Here is a 17,643-nt window from a genome sequence, read left to right as displayed (position 1 = left end):
TCTGGAACTGTATTAGAATACTTGTTCCTTGAACCGCTGTAATCTTTGAAGACAATGCTTCTATTATACAGGGATGGTGAATTCTGGAATATATCAAGAAGCATTTCTATAGGAACAGCAATTAAAATGAAGGAGATATTAACACAGACTTGAGCTTTAAAATATGATTGGAAAATTGTTGACCATTATGGAAGAATCTTGTCTGAATGACCTTCCACATCTACATTGTGATATTGTAATATTAAACTAGGAACTAAAATAATTAACATAAAGGCAGCCTGTACAAACTTGCATTGTACGACTAAAAAAAATTTAGGAACTGCATTTAAAATCCATGTGGATTACTGCAAACTAGATTTGAACAAACATGTAAAAATCTAATCATTTTGTATATTTTTCAATGCTAGGGGAGAAATGCAATTCCTCTTCCTGAGATCAGTACACTAAACTGAGTATTTATTGCATTGAGGCAAAGCCACCAATGTTAACCAATCTTGTTTAGATTTAAATAAACATATAGATCTGATATTTTAAGTGGTTTTCATTTATTATATGAAAAACAACCAATGAGCTTTCTTTAACATGCAAATTCCACAGTTTAATCAGACACTAAATATTTTCATTTAAAATGTGTTAACACATTAGTTCAAAATATTAGTTGTTAATAAAGTATTTTAGAATATATCCTGTGTTTGCTTCTACTTCCATTTCATGCAAATTTATTACCTGACACGGTGTTAAACCTCTTGATTTTGCAAGTAGAATAGCAAGTTTGGGCAAATATAACCCAGTGAAATCTACAGAAATTTCATCACCAAAATTCAAGACAACTAAAATTCCTGTTAGCTCCTGTTGTCTTATATATGCAATGAAGTCTGTTCTATTTGCTAGAATATGGAAGTCACCAAACTGTAGAGGTGGTTCTTCATGTCTTAGTTGAACAAGATTCCAGTAATATGTCAAAGTTGATAGTGGATCATCAGTTTGTTGCTGTTAATACCAAAGAGAACTTAGACCTAAGTTATATATCTTATAATTACAGTATCATGCAACACAGAAGGGTGTCAAGCTGTAGATTGATGCCACCATCATCAGTTCTTTCACATGTGTTGTATAAAATATTTCACTCTTTTGAAAGATACTCTTGAATCTGCATCCCCCATACTTTCAAGCAAGGACTTCTAGTTAAATTCATGTTAATTTGTTCACTCTTCCCTTCCACCATGTCCAACGCCTGCTCTTTTGAGCTAGCAAGCAATACCCCAAACACAATCTTGGATTCAAACCAGGATTTCAAAGTACTTCTTGAAAGGAAATGCATCCATTCACAATTTTTCACATTGTTCTCAACATTTTTGGTAGCTCAGATTGTGAACTGTTTCAGTTCAATAATCATATTTAAATTGCATAAAGATGAAGTGACAAAAACCTATGCCATTATTTGAGGACAATGGAGTTTAGTTTTATTTAGAAATACAAAATGAAATAGGAAACCAGTCACAAGATCACATATAAACAATTCATACCACCACTCTCATGCGCAATAAGTTTAACAGTCCTTGAGCTAATGCTCCTTTAAACAAAGCTTTTGATTAATTGCTGTAATGTCTCATGTGATTAGGTGTCAAATTTTGTTTGATAATGCACCTGCAAGTTGTCTTGAGATGTTTTATATCATTAAGAGAGTTATACAAATGCAAATTGTTGTTGTTGTGCACTTCACTTTAATAGAAAGCTATAGCCTTAAATGTCAGTAATGCTACACTCACATAATTGTGTTATTGTAAATGACTTTTCAGAAGGAGTCACTACAAATTCCCTGAACATGATATGCACCACTATAAATAGGTATTAAGAATTGGAATGTAAAATCAATGCAAGAAGCTGAACCTACATGAAAATTAGTGTCAATGTTAAAAAGCAGTCTGCGCATTCTGGCATACGCCAGAGAAATTATTTTTACTACTGCCTCTGAATAATAGTTGCATTGCACAGTTGCAAGACTGTCTCCAAAAGAGGCAAAATCACTATCCTCAGTCATTCAACAGAATTCTTATTGCTGATTGGCCCACCTTTACCGTCTTGGAGTCACAATCTAACAGAAGGTTAACTAGGAGATCCCATACAAACACAATGGCTACAAAGTTAAACATCACACAACAGCTGGTCATAGACCAACAGGTTTATTTGAAAGCACTAGTTTTCAGAGCGCTGCTCCTTCATCGGAACCATCTGAAGGAGCAGTGCTCCAAAAGCTAGTGCTTCCAAAAAAACCTGTTGAACTATAACCAGATATTGTCCAAAACCGACACCTCCAAATAATGGCTACAAAGGCAGGTCAGTGGCTAGAAGTTTTGTAGTGAATTTCCTGACCTTCCAAAGCCTGTCCACTTTTCAATTACATTCCTGACATATGTTTTACAGCTGTTCCCATTTGTCTGAATGTGCTTACTTCCAACAACACCCTCAATGTCATCTTGGGCAAAGCAAACTGCTTGATTGGCGCATTATCCATCACATTAAATATCCCCTACCAATTCTCATTGCAGCATGTCATATACTATGAAAGATACAACACAGAAATTCATCATGGCTCTTTTGAGACAATGTTCCAAATTCACTACCTTGACCACTGTGAAGAACAAGGCAATAGATGCATGAGAATGCCAACTCCCTCTGGAGTGACTCACCATCCTGACCTGCCCCCATACTGCTGCTCCTTCAAGGTTAGGCTATATCCTGGAACTCCCTCCCTAACATACATTAGGTGTACATACACCATTGGGCAGCAGCAGCTCAGTAAGGCTAACATCTTCTCAAAGGCATTTAGACACAGGTAATAAATGCAAGTCTTGCGAGGCATCACTTACATCTCACAACTAATAAAAATATATCCTAAAGTTATGGGTTCAAATCCCAATCCAAATTCTTGAGTATAAAATCTAGGCTTAAACTCCAGTGCCAACAAAAGCAATGCTGTTTAGAGATGTTATCTTTCAGATGAGACATTATAGCATGGTACTTAGACTGCTGCAAAGATATCATCGCACTGTTTTGAAGATGTGCTTGAGAGTTCATAGAATCATGTAGTACAGAAGAGACCTTTTGGTCCATCAAGTTTACACCATTAAGAAAATTTTAGGCTGAGATAGACAGATGTCTGCTAATTAAGGGTGTCAAGGGTTATGGGTTAAGACAGGAAAGTGGAGTTAAGGAATATGAAATCAGCCGAGATTTCATTGAAGGGCAGAGTGGACTGGATAGGCCAAATGGCCAATTACTGATCACGCCTTATAGTCTATTTACTCTTCATCAAGATTAAGCCAATGTCCTTTGGGGCAGAATGGTGGCTCAGTGGTTAGCACTGCTGCCTCAAAGCGCCAGGGACTCGAGTTCAAATCCAGCCTCTGGCAACTGTCTTGTGTTAAGTTTGCACATTCTCTCTGTATCTGCGTGGGTTTTGTCCTAGTGCTCAGGTTTCCTCCCACAGTCCAAAAATGTGCAGGTTAGGTGGATTGGCCGTGCTAAATTGCCAATAGTGTCCAGGGATGTGTAAGTTAGGTGGATTCACCATGCGAAATGCAGGGTTAAAGGGATAGGTAGGGGAGTGAGTTTGGGTGGGATGCTTTTTGGAGAATCAGTGTGGTCTTGTTGGACTGAATGGCCTGTTTCCATACTGTAGGGATTCTATGGATTCCTAATTGAAATCTATATGGTCATTCTTCTACACAACGTATTTGCTGATATCAGCAACGTCGGCAGTGAATCTACCTATAGCTTCCCAGATGGCACCATCAGAAACCAACATATACTTGACGCTAGGAATGTTGGGTTTCAAATAGACAAGATAAGTGTCATAAATGGGATCCTCTGCCTGTCATAGAACAATACAGCACAAGAACAGGCTATTTGGTCCTTTAGCCCTCCAAGCCTGCGCCAACACATTTCGCCTTTCCATACTAAAACTGTCTTCACTTACAGGATCCATATCCCTTTATTCCCTTCCTATTAATGTATTTGTCATAGTGCCTCTTGAATGCTGTTCTCTGCTTTCACCACCTCCTCTGGCACCATATTCCAGGCTACAACATACCAATTCCAATACCGAACAACCCAGATGGCCTCCTTCTTCAAAGACCACAATTTCCCCTCAGACGTGGTTGATGATACTCTCCACCGCATCTCTTCCGTCCTTGAACCCCGCCCCTCCAATCGCCACCAGGACAGAACCCCACTGGTCCTCACCTACCACCCACCAACCTCCAGATACATCGTATAATCTTTCGTCATTTCCGCCACCTCCAAACAGACCCCAGCACCAAGGATATATTTCCCTCCCCACCCCTATCAGCATTCCGGAAAGACCACTCCCTCCGCGACTCCCTCATCAGATCCACACCCCCCACCAACCCAACCTCCACTCCCAGCACCTTCCCCTGCAACCGCAAGAAATGCAAAACTTGCGCCCACATCTCCCCCCTCACTTCCCTCCAAGGCCCCAAGGGATCCTTCCACATCCGTCAGAAATTCACCTGCACCTCCACACACATCATTTACTGCAGCCGCTGCACCCGATGTGGCCTCCTATACATTGGGGAGACAGGCCACCTACTTGCGGAACGTTTCAGAGAACACCTCTGGGACACTCGCACCAACCAACCCAAACGCCCCATGGCTGAACATTTTAACTCCCCCTCCCACTCCGCCAAGGACATGCAGGTCCTTGGCCTCCTCCATCGCCAGACCATGGCAACACGACGCCTGGAGGAAGAGCGCCTCATCTTCTGCCTAGGAACCCTCCTACCACGAGGGATGAATGCAGATTTCTCCAGCTTTCTCATTTCCCCTCCCCCACCTTTTCTCAGTCCCAACCCTCAGACTCAGCACCGCCTTCTTGACCTGCAATCTTCTTCCCGACCTCTCCGCTCCCAACCTCTCTTCGGCCTATCACCCTCATCCTAACCTCCTTCCACCTATTGTATACCCAGCGCCCCTCCCCCAAGTCCTTCCTCCCTACCTTTTATCTTAGCCTGCTTGGCACACCCTCCTCATTCCTGAAGAAGGGCTTATGCCCGAAACGTCGATTCTCCTGTTCCTTTGATGCTGCCTGATCTGCTGCGCTTTTCCAGCAACACATTTTTAAGTACAAGATGGGGATGGCAGGATGCATTGATGAGTTTAACTGTACCATACAAGATGGCTGTAATGGTGGATACCATTATCTCATAAAATATGCTAGTAGTAGTGATATCCTGAAAAATAGTCAGTTCTGGAAAAAAACCATGGCAACCTGAGGAGAAGTCAGAAAACTATGACTGCATCATTACATATTCAGCAGCTCAAGAGAACATAAAGCAGATAATCTCTATGAATGAAGCTACCTCCAGTTAAAAAGACTGTAGAAGCAACAATAGTACTACTAAATCTGCCACTAGTTGCTTGAAATATCTTGAATTGGTGAAATATGTTGAAAAGGCTTGTGAGTCTTACTAAACCTGCAAGGAGAAAACTCTGAATCATAAACCTGGGATATAATAGTGGATGCTGGAGACCTCAAGTAAGTTCCGTCCCTTAAATGTTAAAACATTCATCTTTTCTCTGAGAAAAGATTCTAAGTTGAGAATCTTATAGAAATTGTAGGAAACTATATTAAGCACGAGCATTGTTAAAATTGTTTGAAATTGTCATGAAAAGCTACAGAAAAAATATTTGTAAAAAAGGACACTCGTTTAGAAAACTTACAAATGCAATAAAAGTCAGAATAGAAGGCAGGAGGAATGTTTACCAAAAATCAATGTTTTGAGGAAATAAATTATTTAATTGAAATTATTATTTGTAGATATGAAATTATCACTTGTTTCATGTGAAATACTGTGAAAGGTTCAAAAAAATCACAATGGCTGCAAATCCTACACTGTATTTAAAAAGCCACAAAATCACTAAGAGTGAAAAAAGCACAAAATAACGGTGTCTACTGGATGTGAATCTACAGTCAGATAGCATTCACTTAATAAACATGAGGATGTGAAAAATTATGCTGACAACCAATTTAGGCTTGTCAGTCAAGCTTGCAGCATGATGTACCTGCACCTGTTTCAACTCAAAAGAATAAGTGGCAGTCATTCTTTGCCTCATTTCTCAAGGCTGTGCTTTAAATGATCAAAGTCAACCAGTCCAGTTTAAAATTTAAGCAAACGTTGACAGTCATCATCTAACTGGTGAACTGTCCATTGTAAAACCTTTACCAACCAAAGTTCACTTTCCGACTAATCAGCACTCTCCTCTGATACGCTATAAATGTTATTTTCCCTTTCCATTCCCATTTCTTGAGTATTGTCCTATAACAGCAAGGTGAAATGTTTGACTTATTTCAGCAATATTCAGTTCTCTATGGCTAAAAGACACTTCAGTGTTTGTGGCGATTTACAACCAGAATTAGAGTCATAGAGTCATAGAGCTGTACAGCATGGAAACAGACTCTTTGGTCCAACCCGTCCATGCCGACCAGATATCCAACCCAATCTAGTCCCACCTGCCAGCACCCGGCCCATATCCCTCCAAACCCTTCTATTCATATACCCATCCAAATGCCTCTTAAATGTTGCAATTGTACCAGCCTCCACCACTTCCTTTGGCAGCTCATTCCATACACGTACCACCCTCTGCGTGAAAAAGTTGCCCCTTAGGTCTCTTTTATATCTTTCCCCTCTCACCCTAAACCTGTGCCCTCTCGTTCTGGACTCCCCGACACCAGGGAAAAGACTTTGTCTATTTATTCTAGCTATGCCCCTCATAATTTTGTAAACCTCTATAAGGTCACCCCTCAGCCTCCGACGCTCCAGGGAAAATAGCCTCAGCCTGCTCAGCCTCTCCCTGTAGCTCAGATCCTCCAACCCTGGCAACATCCTTGTAAATCTTTTCTGAACCCTTTCAAGTTTCACAACATCTTTCCGATAGCAAGGAGACCAGAATTGCACGCAATATTCCAACAGTGGCCTAAACAATGTCCTGTACAGCCACAACATGACCTCCCAACCCCTGTACTCAATACTCTGACCAATAAAGGAAAGCATACCAAACGCCGCCTTCACTATCCTATCTACCTGCGACTCCACTTTCAAGGAGCTATGAACCCGCACTCCAAGGTCTCTTTGTTCAGCAACACTCCCTAGGACTTTACCATTAAGTGTATAAGTCCTGCTAAGATTTGCTTTCCCAAAATGCAGCACCTCACATTTATCTGAATTAAACTCCATCTGACACTTCTCAGCCCATTGGCCCATCTGGTCAAGATCCTGTTGTAATCTGAAGTAAACCTCTTCGCTGTCCACGACACCTCCAATTTTGGTGTCATCTGCAAACTTACTCACTGTACCTCGCATCCAAATCATTTACGTAATTGACAAAAAGTAGAAGGCCCAGCAATGATCCTTGTGGCACTCCACTGGTCACAGGCCTCCAGTCTGAAAAACAACCCTCCACCATCACCCTCTGTCTTCTACCTTTGAGCCAATTCTGTATCCAAATGGCTAGTTCTCCCTGTATTCCATGAGATCTAACCTTGCTAATCAGTCTCAGCAAGAGGCCCAGCAATCACTTCCCTGGCTTCCCACAGAGTTCTCGGATACACCTGATTAGGTCCTGGGGATTTATCCACCTTTAACTGTTTCAACACATCCAGCACTTCCTCCTCTTTAATCTGGACATTTCGCAAGATGTCATCATCTATTTCCCTACAGTCTATATCTTCCATATCCTTTTCCACAGTAAATACTGATACAAAATATTAATTTAGTATCTCCCCCATTTTCTGTGGCTCCACACAAAGGCCGCCTTGCTGATCTTTGAGGGGCCCTATTCTCTCCCTAGTTACCCTTTTGTCCTTAATATATTTGTAAAAACCCTTTGGATTCTCCTTAATTCTATTTGCCAAAGCTATCTCATGTCCCCTTTTTGCCCTCCTGATTTCCCTCTTAAGTATACTCCTACTTTCTTTATTCTCTTCTAAGGATTCACTCGATCTATCCTATCTATACCTTACATATGCTTCCTTCTTTTTCTTAACCAAACCCTCAATTTCTTTAGTCATCCAGCATTCCCTATACCTACCAGCCTTCCCTTTCACCCTGACAGGAATATACTTTCTCTGGATTCTTGTTATCTCATTTCTGAAGGCTTCCCATTTTCCAGTCGTCCCTTTACCTGCGAATATCTGCCTCCGATCAGCTTTTGAAAGTTCTTGCCTAATACTGTCAAAATTGGCCTTCCTCCAATTTAGAACTTCAACTTTTAGATCTGGTCTATCCTTTTCCATCACTATTTTAAAACGAATAGAATTATGATCACTGGCCCCAAAGTGCTCCCCCACTGACACCTCAGTCACCTGCCCTGCCTTATTTCACAAGAGTAGGTCAAGTTTTGCACCTTCTAGTAAGTACATCCACATACTGAATCAGAAAATTTTCTTGTACACACTTAAGAAATTCCTCTCCATCTAAACCTTTAACACTATGGCAGTCCCCCCAGTCGATGTTTGGAAAGTTAAAATCCCCTACCATAACCACCCTATTATCCTTACAGATAGCTGAGATCTCCTTACAAGTTTGTTTCTCAATTTCCCTCTGACTATTGGGGGGTCTATAATACAATCCCAATAAGGTGATCATCCCTTTCCTATTTCTCAGTTCCACCTAAATAACTTCCCTGGATGTATTTCCAGGAATATCCTCCCTTAGCACAGCTGTAATGCTATCCCTTATCAAAAATGCCACTCCACCTCCTCTTTTGCCTCCCTTTCTATCCTTCCTGTAGCATTTGTATCCTGGAACATTCAGCTGCCAATCCTGCCCATCCCTGAGCCATGTTTCCGTAATTGCTATGATATCCCAGTCCCATGTTCCTAACCATGCCCTGAGTTTATCTGCCTTCCCTGTCAGACCCCTTGCATTGAAATAAATGCAGTTTAATTTATTAGTCCTACCTTGCCCCTGCCTGCCCTGACTGTTTGACTCACTTCTGTTCTCAGCTGTACCCGTCTCAGATCGATCTCTTTCCTCACTATCTCCCTGGGTCCCACACCCCCACCTTACTAGTTTAAATCCTCCCAAGCAGCTCCAGCAAATTTTCCTGCCAGTATATTAGTCCCCTTCCAATTTAGGTGCAATCCGTCCTTCTTGTACAGGTCACTTCTACCCCAAAAGAGATTCCATTGATCCAAAAATGTGAATCCTTCTCCCATACACCAGCTCCTCAGCCATGCATTCATCTGCTCTATTCTGCTATTCCTGCCCTCACTAGCTCGTAGCACTGGGAGTAATCCAGATATTACTACCCTTGAGGACCTCCTTTTTAAAATTCTACCTAACTCTCCGTAATCTCCCTTCAGAGTCTCAACCTTTTCCCTTCCAATGTCATTGGTTCCAATGTGGACAATGACCTCCTGCTGGTCCCTCTTCCCCGTGAGAACATTCTGCACCTCTCTGAGACATCCTTGATCCTGGCACCAGGGAAACAACACACCATTCTGCTCTTTCTCTGCTGGCCAAGAAACATCTGTCTGTACCTCAGACTACAGAATCCCCTAACACAATTGATCCCTTGGAAGCCGACGTACTCCTCGTTGCATTAGAGCCAATCTCAATACCAGAAACTTGGCTGTTTGTGCTACATTCCCCTGAGAATCCATCACCCCCTACATTTTCCAAAACAGCATACCTGTTTGAAATGGGTATATCCACAAAAGACTCCTGCTTTAGCAGCCTACCTCTCTTACCCTTCCTGGAGTTAACCCATCTATGTGCCTGTATCTGAGACTTTCCCCCCTTTCTATAACTGCCATCCAACATATACTGTAGCTGTTGCAAATTCCTCATCGCTTCTATTTGTCTCTCCAACCGATCCACTCGATCTGATAAGATTTGCATCCAACAGCACTTATGGCAGATATAATCTGCAGTAACCTTTAAACTCTCTTTAAACTCCCACATCTGACAAGAAGTACATATCACTGCAAAGGCCATTTTTGCTCCTTCACAATCTACAGACCCAGAATTGATTTAAAACAATTGTGTTTGGAATTTCTGATTTATCTTTTTCACATATGTTACAAGGAAGAGACGATTTTGCAATGAGAATAACCATCCAGACAGTAATAGAAGCTGAAATCTAAAAACAGCACAAGAGAATTTTGGGAATAGACAGTCAATCTAACTCAAGATGTTCAACAGATTTTACACAAGCCACCAAAATGTCACATATCAAGATCAACAAGAAATGATGTTAAATCTTTTGATGCCTAAGGTTACTGCTTTACATGTAGATTTTTTTAAAATTTACATGAAACAGAAGTGATGCCCAACTTCCTCGTGCAAATGCAACTATAAGAATCTGGGACATTTCCAGAGAATGTGTAAACTCTAAACTACCATGGAATTACAGAGCTCATAACATCTACTTGCACAAGGATGTTTACGCCTTTGTGATAAAATTTGTCTGCTTCATATATGTTTTTAATATGAGTTATTTTAAGTTTGAGATTTTAAGTTTGGGTTCATGACATATGGGCTTTCTGTATGACTGAAGTTAGTACTTAACTTGTAAGTATTTCTGTAACTATGGGAACTTACTTTACAATATTTGTAAAAGCTTTATTTGCAGCACTGTGTTTTGTTTACCTTAGAATGTTTTACAATTTGACAAAGCGTACCATTGCGTTTTAAGGTCTGTTTGAAATTTTGAAATTTAGGTATCTTTTAAGTTTGGGGAAATACACATAATTTAGAGATAAAGTTTATTTTCAATTTTGTTTTGTTTTGGCAGTTCTTTGAAATCCTTGAATGTAGAGGTTTAATGCGCAGTTGTCCTAAGAAGGGAAAAGATCATAAAATAATATTTGCTGAGAGTAAGGAGTTAATGAGAGCCCCAAACCAGAAATGTTGGAATAAAACCCTAAAGAGACTTCTTGAAGCTGAGCTCATTTAAGCTCGGGTGTATAACAGCTCCAAGAAGAACTATCAGTAAATCCAAACTAGGAGTTAAAGTCACAGCTGCCTTAAGCTAATCAATGTGTTAGGAAAATATTTCTTTCTCTCCAGTGTGGTTCTTGTACAAAGGTTTTTTAAAAATTATTGAAACTTGTAAAAGACTGTTTTGGGATTAATGGATTATACTTTTACTCTGTACTTAAAAATCTTTGAAGTTATGAAATAAGTAATTAGTATTGTTTATTTTATTTTCTATTCATTGAATGCCAAAAGACCATAATGCACGGGAGCAAACGTAGATCATTCAGCCCATTAAGCATGCATCACTATTCAATTAGAATGTGGCTACTCTGATAACTCTTTCCTGCCTTTTCCCATAACCTCTGTCTATCTCACTGATCTCAGATCTGACTATCTCAGACTTGAATACATATACTCAATGATACAACCTGTACATCTCTCTCTGATAACGAATTTCACAGATTCAATGTTCCTGAAGGGAAAAAATTCTTCCTAATTTGTCTTGAGTAATAAGCTTGCATCTTATTCTTAAAATAAAGTCTGCAACATCGGATGCTTATGTTTCAGTAAGACACACTTTGTTTAAACCAAAACAAAACAAAACAAAACAAAACATAACATGATCTGTTAAGCCAGGTTTCTGACTAGAATCAAACTTGTCCAGTAATGGCATTAACTAGGATTTTGTTGTTGTGTTGCCATAGTCTTACCAGACCACAAGGACTGCTTTCTCATTAGAGAGAGAAGCGACTGGTGGTGATTTAACCTGACAGCCAAACTGGGATTATAACACTTTTTAGCAAGCATATTTGAATGAAAATCCAGAATACCAAGACATACCTTCATTTGAACCTATTATATGAAAAAAAATCTTCCTTTGGAAGATATTAATAGACATTTTCTAGGGGTGATACATTATTCACCTGAACCAAATATACATGTCATATAGTTTACCAGTCTTCCAACTAATCTTGAACTTGATACCAGATTGAGTCTTACCAAATTATGCAGAAAACAACCATTATTTTGAGGAAAATAAAATTGCAACATTTTGATTTAGTAATATATTGAACATCTGGAACAACACCCAGAATTAAAAGTACCTTTGATGAATAAAAATTAATACAACTAAAATCTCAACTTCCTATCTTCTGAAGCAGTTGATTCTACAAATGAGCCGCATGGATATAAAAAAAGTTAGAAAAAAAGGCATTTCAGGTAAGTCACAAACTACAACATATAGTTTCACATTAACATCTTGCCAAGTTTGGAACAAGGTCAAACAGTATGGTTCAAGGATCTCAATAAGAATAGTACTGTCATATGACAAATGCCAAAACAACAACAATTGTAACAAAATAACCAAAGAAGATAGAAACAAAAAATGAAAATTGCTGGAAAACTCAGCAGGTCTAGCAAACATTCTGAAGAAAGGTCTCTGGACCTAAAATGTTAACTCTGCTTTGTCTCCATAGATGCTGCCAGACCTGCTGAGTTTTTCCAACAACGATCATACTTCATTATCACAGAACACTGAACAGCACATTAAAATCATAGGTACCTTGTCTGACTAAAATAGTATAACCGATCACTGTTTCAATAATGGAACCAAACGAATGACTCCAGGTGCCTGATCAGTTAAAATCAATTCTAATATAAGATCAACAACCAGAACTGCTGTCCTCCAGTGATTAAAAAAAAATCATTCCTCCCAGTCCAGTATATACTTGATCATGAGGATTCAAACATCTGATTGACTGAAGTAGTCTTAAATCTACTTGTTTGGAACAATTTTGTAAAGAATTTAATAACTTCAAAAAGCATGCAGGGGATGGAGATTCATCAAGTTTGAGTACAGGATGATATGAGTAGTCTCCCCACTCTTGGAATCTGTAGGTTAGATTGTTATCAGCAATAATTGAGGTCAGTGAATCGACCCAAGGCATTCCAGATGGATTCAACAGAAACCAGCATACACAAGATCCAACAGCACTATTAAGCTGCCTGGTAAAGACATCTCCTGCATTGTTGATGTAGATTGCTTCTGGCTTGTATGAATCCCACCTTCCGAGCACCAATTACAATATTCCAGGACTCCAAAGGAACACATTCACTTGCTCGGTCCTCCTACTTCTAAAATCACTAGTGGGTGACTCTGAGAGTAATCCAGATATCACTGTCTCTGAGGTCCTACTTGCTCATTTATTTCCTCACTCACTAAAATCTGCCACAGGACTTTGTTTCTCACCCATATGGTTAATATAATTATGAGCCTGACTGCTCACCCCTTCCCCTTTAGAGTGCTCTGTAACCACTCATTAACTTGCATGCGCAGCAGGATGGCAGCTAACCATTCTGGGATTTGCCTCTGTAACTGCAAGAACCTTTGTGTTTTCCTCTAAATTTAGAATTCCCTCACAATATTGTTTTCCTAATCTTTATGTTGTTCCCTCATTTATTTCTGCCTGTCTTGGTGCCATGGAAACGCACCTTCCAGAGAAATCATGCAGAAGAATGGAGCACTGAAGGTAGGGTGCAAGCAGAGAATTGGAGGTGGATCTTCAATTATTTCATAACTAACAACTACAGAGCAGGAGCTACTGAATATCAGTGGAGTCTCAGCCATCAGTGACAGGGAACTGGAGGCCTTACAGTTTTCTTTTAATTCACACACGGGACGTGGACATTGCTGGCTGAACCAGCACGTATTGTCCTTGACAAAATAGTAGAGAAACTGAGGACTGCAGATGCTGAAGATCAGAGTCAAAGAGTTTGGTGTTGAAAAAGCAGCATCTGAAAAGTAAGAGAGTCGACATTTCGAGCATAAGCGCTTCATCAGATAGTGAGCTGCCTTCATGAATCCCTGCAGTACATCTGCTGTCAGTAGACCCACAATGCCATTATTACTGAATTCCAGGGAGTTGACCCAAGGGCACTGAAGGATAAGCAATATGTTTCTAAGTCGGGATGCTGAGTAGCAAGGAGGGAGGCTTGCAGGTGGTATATTCCCAAGTATCTGCTGCCCTTGTCTTTCTGGATGCAAGTTGTTGTAGTGCTGCCTTAGGAGTTTTGGTGAATTTCTGCAGTGCATCCTGTAGATAGTACATACTGCTGCCACTGAGTGTTGATGGTAGAGGGAGTGGATGTTTGTAAAGGTGATGCCAATCAAGTAGGCTATTTTCACTGGATGGTGTTAAGCTTCTTGAGTTTTGTAGGAGTTGCATTCATCCAGCCATGTGGAAAGTACTCAATCACATTCCTGATTTGTAACTTCTGATGGCTAACAGGCTTTGATGAGTTATTTGCTGCAGTATTCCGAACATATGGCCTGCTTTTGTAGCCACTTTATTTAAATGACTGGTCCAATTCAATTTCTGGTCAATGGAAACATGCAGGAGTTGATAATGGAGGTCTCATTGATAGTAATATTATTGAATGTCAAGGAGCGATAGTTGGACTGTCTGTTTTTGGAGATAGTCATTGCCTGACATTTCCATGGTGCAGATGTTACTTATCACTTTTCAGCCCAAATCTGGATATTGTCTGGGTCTTATTGCACTTGAACATGGCTGCTTCAGTATTTGGTGACAGAATTAAATATCAAAAAATAACATGACATACAAGAGTCACTTATGTTGGCTTGAATTCTGCCGTAATTAAATATAATCAGGTCCATATGACCATTTCAAACATTCTTATTATGACTGTTCTTATTTATGCCTTAATCTCTCACTGGGGCTTCAAGTAGCCCACAGAAGACTTCACAGGAATTTTCAGAGGCATCTCTGGTGGAAATGATAAGAAAGGAGGATGGCTTTTCACTTGGTAACTCACAGATCACAAATGACCAAGAACAGATGGTAAAGCCAAGGACAGCAGTAGATACTCCATATTGCAAGCTCGATAATGCTCCAGCCTCTGCTCAGTTGAATACAAATACTGAAGCTTGTGGGCAATTGAAAATACAATACATCTGAAGCAATGACAAAGAATCTCTAAGGTACTGACAGGTGTTCAAGCCACATTCTGAAGTCTATCTCACATGAATAGCAATGATTTCACAGGCTTTTGTGATTATGTTGTCTGTAAAAAGAGAATGAAGCTTCAAATGTGACAACAAAATGAATATGAGGGTACCTGCAGTTCATCATCAATGGTTTGCACACTTATGAAAGCCACCTTACATAGAATTCATAAAAATCCAATATTTGCAATTTATTAAGCTATTAAGTAATGGCAAAGTACTCTTCATAAGACGTCAAAAAATGAATGATAGTCAAAAATAATGCTAAAAGTGGGATTTGAGTTAATGTACTTTCCTTTACTAATTGTCTCCCCTACAGTTCCCCTAGTTATTAGATGGACCAATCTTTGACAGATGATGAGGGGGTGCTCATGGACAACCAAACACAGAGGATGCCCGCCAAAAATCTCTGAGCAGTCAAAACATAAATCTGAGCAATGTAATTCTACCTCTGTTGAAGCCCCAGTCATTACAATACATAGAAAAGTTAGGGAAAGACCCCTTGAGTACAACTACATTCAGAACAGTAAATAATATACCATACGAATAAGCAATGGTGAGAAGATAGTAGTGAACCACCTCTTGAACCATTGCAGTTCATTTTTGTTTATTTTTCATTGAATATCAGAATCCCAAGCAAGGCCCACATATATTGAAATAAACAAAAACAGACATCAGTGGAGAAACTTAGCAAGTCTGGCAGCATCTGTGGAGAGAAAACAGAGTTAATGTCGAGTCTAGTAACCCTCCTTCAAAACACATTTATGTCTATCCTTAGATACTTTTGAAAGGATGGTATTAAGCTGCTTTGATGAATTGCTGTGTACCCAAAGTGCTGTTAACTATATATTTGCTCCTTCATTTGTTAGGTCAAAAACCTGCAACTACTTCCTGACAGAACTGTGAGTGTACCTCAACCATGTGGATCCTCAGCAGTTCAAGAAAGAAGCTCACTATCACGTTCTCAAGGGCAATTAGGGATGTACAATAAATACTAACATAATTTTGCACAACCTATGAACAAATGAAAGAGTGGTGTACATGCCATGAGATAATCTTCAAAAAACAAGCAGTTTCAGGAGTTTTGACTCAGTCACAATGAAGGAATGATTTGGAGATGCCGGTGTTGGATTGGGGTGTACAAAGTTAAAAATCACACAACACCAGGTTATAGTCCAACAGGTTTAATTGGAAGCATACTAGCTTTTGGAGCGACGCTCCTTCATCAGGTGATAGTGATAATGTTACTCAGCTGATAATCCAGAACTCCGAATACGTTGAAAGAGAGTCCAGCAGACAGCACCAGGCTCAACGGTCAATACTATTGTTTCTATCATCATCTCTTTACATTTAGAACATTTTGTGGTAACTTCAAAGAGGCAATCTCGAAAGTAGTTAACTGCAAATCTTCCATTGCAAGCTACTATCACTGAAAAGATTTTCATTCAATGTCTCCAATATTTGAGAGAGTCTTTTGAAGCAGAGAATATATACTCTGTAGCCTGTTCATTATTCGCTCCTCTATTTATCTTAAACTCAAGAAAACAAGGGAAGTAGTTCATGTACTACTACTGTGGTTGAATGGTCATACTGTTCAGCTCTTCAATGATACAACTTAAACATTCAGCAGTTTTTCATTGTTGATATACTCTTGAACAAATGGTATTATGAAAGCAATAAAACTAATTGATATCCAGTCAAGAAGTGGTACTTCAATGAGCTCCTTCAGTCTTTCTCCTGATGATGTAACCACTAGCCAATGGACCTTTCAGTAATATGCGTTTTGGGATGCTGTTACAAATCTTACTGTTTTTGCTTCATTGTTGAAAGTATGGTTCCAGGCCAATATTCAAGCATTACATTCTTAATCTATGTCTATCTATATCAGAGAGGGAGAAAGGTACTTGGAAGCTGTTTTGCAGGGAGCTATCATAACCCTTAGATTAAGTACATCATATTTGGTTCATGGTCAAGAATAGAATGGTGTGACTGTGAGTTATGCAGGTATGAACATCTAGTATTTAGCTTTGGAGGAGCCTGAGCCAGTGACCTTGCCCATAGTTATAAGGTTATTACTTCCGGTATTGATAAACACACATAATGGAGGGAGGATGAGCAAACTGACCATAGTACTATGGTTCAGATCACCATTCAAGATGGAGAAGAGAAATGTATGAGTAAGAAGGTATAGTATAATTAGGGGAATATATACTGTTCTCTGTAGCAAAGACTGGGACTCCTGAAGACAGTGTTGTCTACTGGTGCCAAGGTTCAGGACATCCTGCTGGACTGGAGAGGAACTTGGAGTGGAAGGAAAAAGATCCAACAGTCATGTCCATAGAGGTACCAAAGACATAGGTAGAGCTAGGAAAGAGGTACAGATAAGAGATTTTAAGCAACCCAAGACTGAATAGAAACTGTAAAACCACAGAAGTAATAATGTATGGATTGCTATCTAAACCACATGTACTTGGCATAGGGTAAATAAGGTTAGAGAGGTAAATGTGTGGCTCAGGGGTTAATGTGGGAGAAATGATTGTGATTCATGGGGTACTAATACTAGTATTCGGAAGGAGCAAGCTGCTGTTAATGGGCTTCATCTGAACTATGCTGGGA

The 17,643-nt window shown here is 39.7% G+C and overlaps 1 protein-coding gene across 1 annotated transcript in view; it reads right to left on the bottom strand.

Annotated features, from left to right (window-relative positions):
* Window positions 1-536: 536 nt before the first annotated feature.
* Window positions 537-17,643, bottom strand: part of LOC122552731 (amino acid transporter heavy chain SLC3A2-like) — a 190,683-nt gene continuing 173,576 nt past the window's right edge. Inside the window, exon 6 of the mRNA XM_087991272.1 lies at window positions 537-990. Coding sequence (XP_087847398.1) covers window positions 655-990 — 336 coding nt within the window. The 3' untranslated portion in view covers window positions 537-654. The remainder of the gene's footprint in view (window positions 991-17,643) is intronic.

This window comes from Chiloscyllium plagiosum, unplaced genomic scaffold, assembly GCF_037043375.1.
Source record: "Chiloscyllium plagiosum isolate Xiang-an unplaced genomic scaffold, Cpla_swu_hap1 HiC_scaffold_10, whole genome shotgun sequence".
Classification (NCBI taxonomy): Eukaryota; Metazoa; Chordata; class Chondrichthyes; order Orectolobiformes; family Hemiscylliidae; genus Chiloscyllium; species Chiloscyllium plagiosum.
The sequence above is the reverse complement of the archived record's forward strand: the minus strand, read 5'-3'. Positions and strand labels throughout refer to the sequence as shown.